This window comes from Schistocerca piceifrons, chromosome 5, assembly GCF_021461385.2.
Source record: "Schistocerca piceifrons isolate TAMUIC-IGC-003096 chromosome 5, iqSchPice1.1, whole genome shotgun sequence".
Lineage (NCBI taxonomy): Eukaryota > Metazoa > Arthropoda > Insecta > Orthoptera > Acrididae > Schistocerca > Schistocerca piceifrons.
In genome coordinates this window covers 389863754-389865464 of record NC_060142.1, presented here as the reverse complement: position 1 = coordinate 389865464, position 1711 = coordinate 389863754, and the positions used below count along the sequence as shown (strand labels likewise).

The 1711-nt window shown below is 43.1% G+C and overlaps 1 protein-coding gene across 1 annotated transcript; it reads left to right on the top strand.

Moving 5' to 3' along the window:
• Nucleotides 1-384: 384 nt before the first annotated feature.
• Nucleotides 385-1230, top strand: LOC124799016 (cytochrome P450 6k1-like). The gene has a single exon (XM_047262552.1). It carries the CDS (start codon nucleotides 385-387, stop codon nucleotides 1228-1230), a length of 846 nt encoding a protein of 281 aa, XP_047118508.1.
• Nucleotides 1231-1711: the final 481 nt, after the last annotated feature.

Here is a 1711-nt window from a genome sequence, read left to right as displayed (position 1 = left end):
ACAGCACAGTAGACTTGCATCATCTACTGTATCAACATATCTGCTCAACAAATTGGCTTCGCTTACACCACACGTGTTAGCATACATCAGTTTATCCAGACGACATTAGGTACAAAAGAAAAGAGAACTTCATAGGAATCAGCTTCATATTTCTTTTCGTATGTTTGAAACCTAAGTTATAGTGGAATTAAAGTTCTGATAGAGACATGCAGAACTGGGATAGGTAACACTTGTCATTTGTTCTGTTCGTATCATACACTTCACTTTACTGTTGTTTCTAAAGTGTGGTAGTCAAGGACTTGAACAATGCAGCAAAGCATATAAGTAATTACGTGCTGTCAGGCTAATGTTCTATTCTTTCTTTTTGTTTGTCTAGGAATCAAAATGGCTCTCTTCTTCGATTCATGGGGGACTGAAATGTTGGCTCTCCTGACAACTATTATTGCGATTCTTTACGTCACATTTAAAATCAATTATACATACTGGAAGAAGAAAGGTTTGCCATATTTGGAGCCAACTTTCCCGCTGGGGAATGCCTGGAACACGACACTAATGAGGAAGAACCCTAGCGAGGATCTGCGGGACATCTATTTAGAAACAGATGGCAAGGATGTCGTCGGTATTTACGCATTAAACTACCCTGTCCTCGTTGTGCGGGATCCAGAGTTGATCAAAACAATTCTAGTAAAGGATTTCAACCACTTTCCCGACCGGGGCATCTACATCGACGAGGAGACAGATCCCCTGTCGGTACACCTTTTCTTCCTCAGTGGCCCCAAGTGGCGGTCTCTGCGCCAGAAGCTGACACCCACATTCACGTCGGGAAAAAGGCGCGCCATGTTCGGTATAGTGCGCGACAATGCACGCATTCTGGTTGACGTCACACCTGTGGGCATTGTTGTGGAAGTCCGCGAGCTGGTTGCCCGCTACACTACTGACGTCATCGCATCCTGCGCTTTCGGCATCGACATCGACAGTCAGCACAAACCAGAGGCGGAGTTCCGTCAGTGGGGGCTGCGCTTCTTCAAGCCATCCCTGCGTACCTTCTTGACTCTGTCTCTGGGCTTCTCTAATCCCAAACTGCGCAAACTGCTGCCTGTACCCTTCACGCCAAAGGATGTCGCAGAGTACTTCACACGCGTCGTCAATGACACAGTCAAACACCGAGAGGAGACAGGTGTCATTAGGAAGGACTTCTTACAGTTGATGATTCAGCTGAAGAATAAATGATATGTCGATGACAGCTTCTTGATTCAACGGCAGAAGAATGAGGAAGGTAAGTCCTGTTTCTCAGTGTAAATGATGTTAAAAAAAATGAAGTGTTAACTCTCTGATTATCTAGACTGTCATCCTTAAAAGCTCTTGCGTCATGTTAAGATATCATTATTGTGTTCTGGTGCACATAAGATGCAACAAATGTTGTCTCATTTCACATCTTTGGAATTAATATTGTTGATTACCCAGGCAATACACATGCCACATTTCTTCTTCTAAAACGATAATAATTCTCACTCTTAGTATATAAGTTGCCACCTAAAAGAATTTAACTACATATCACTCCCTGAAAAGTGACAGTTTCTGAAATGTGATTGTCCACCAGTTTTTCATATTTTAAGAGCAATCTAATACCAATATGCTGCCTTCATGTTATCACCCCCTTCTCCATCACCGATGCACTCCACACCTCTTAGTAGGAATAAGTAGTTAGAGG

Bases quoted from the DNA above. Each gene is read 5' to 3' on its own strand.
- LOC124799016 (XM_047262552.1), top strand. From the start codon at position 385: ATGGCTCTCTTCTTCGATTCATGGGGGACTGAAATGTTGGCTCTCCTG.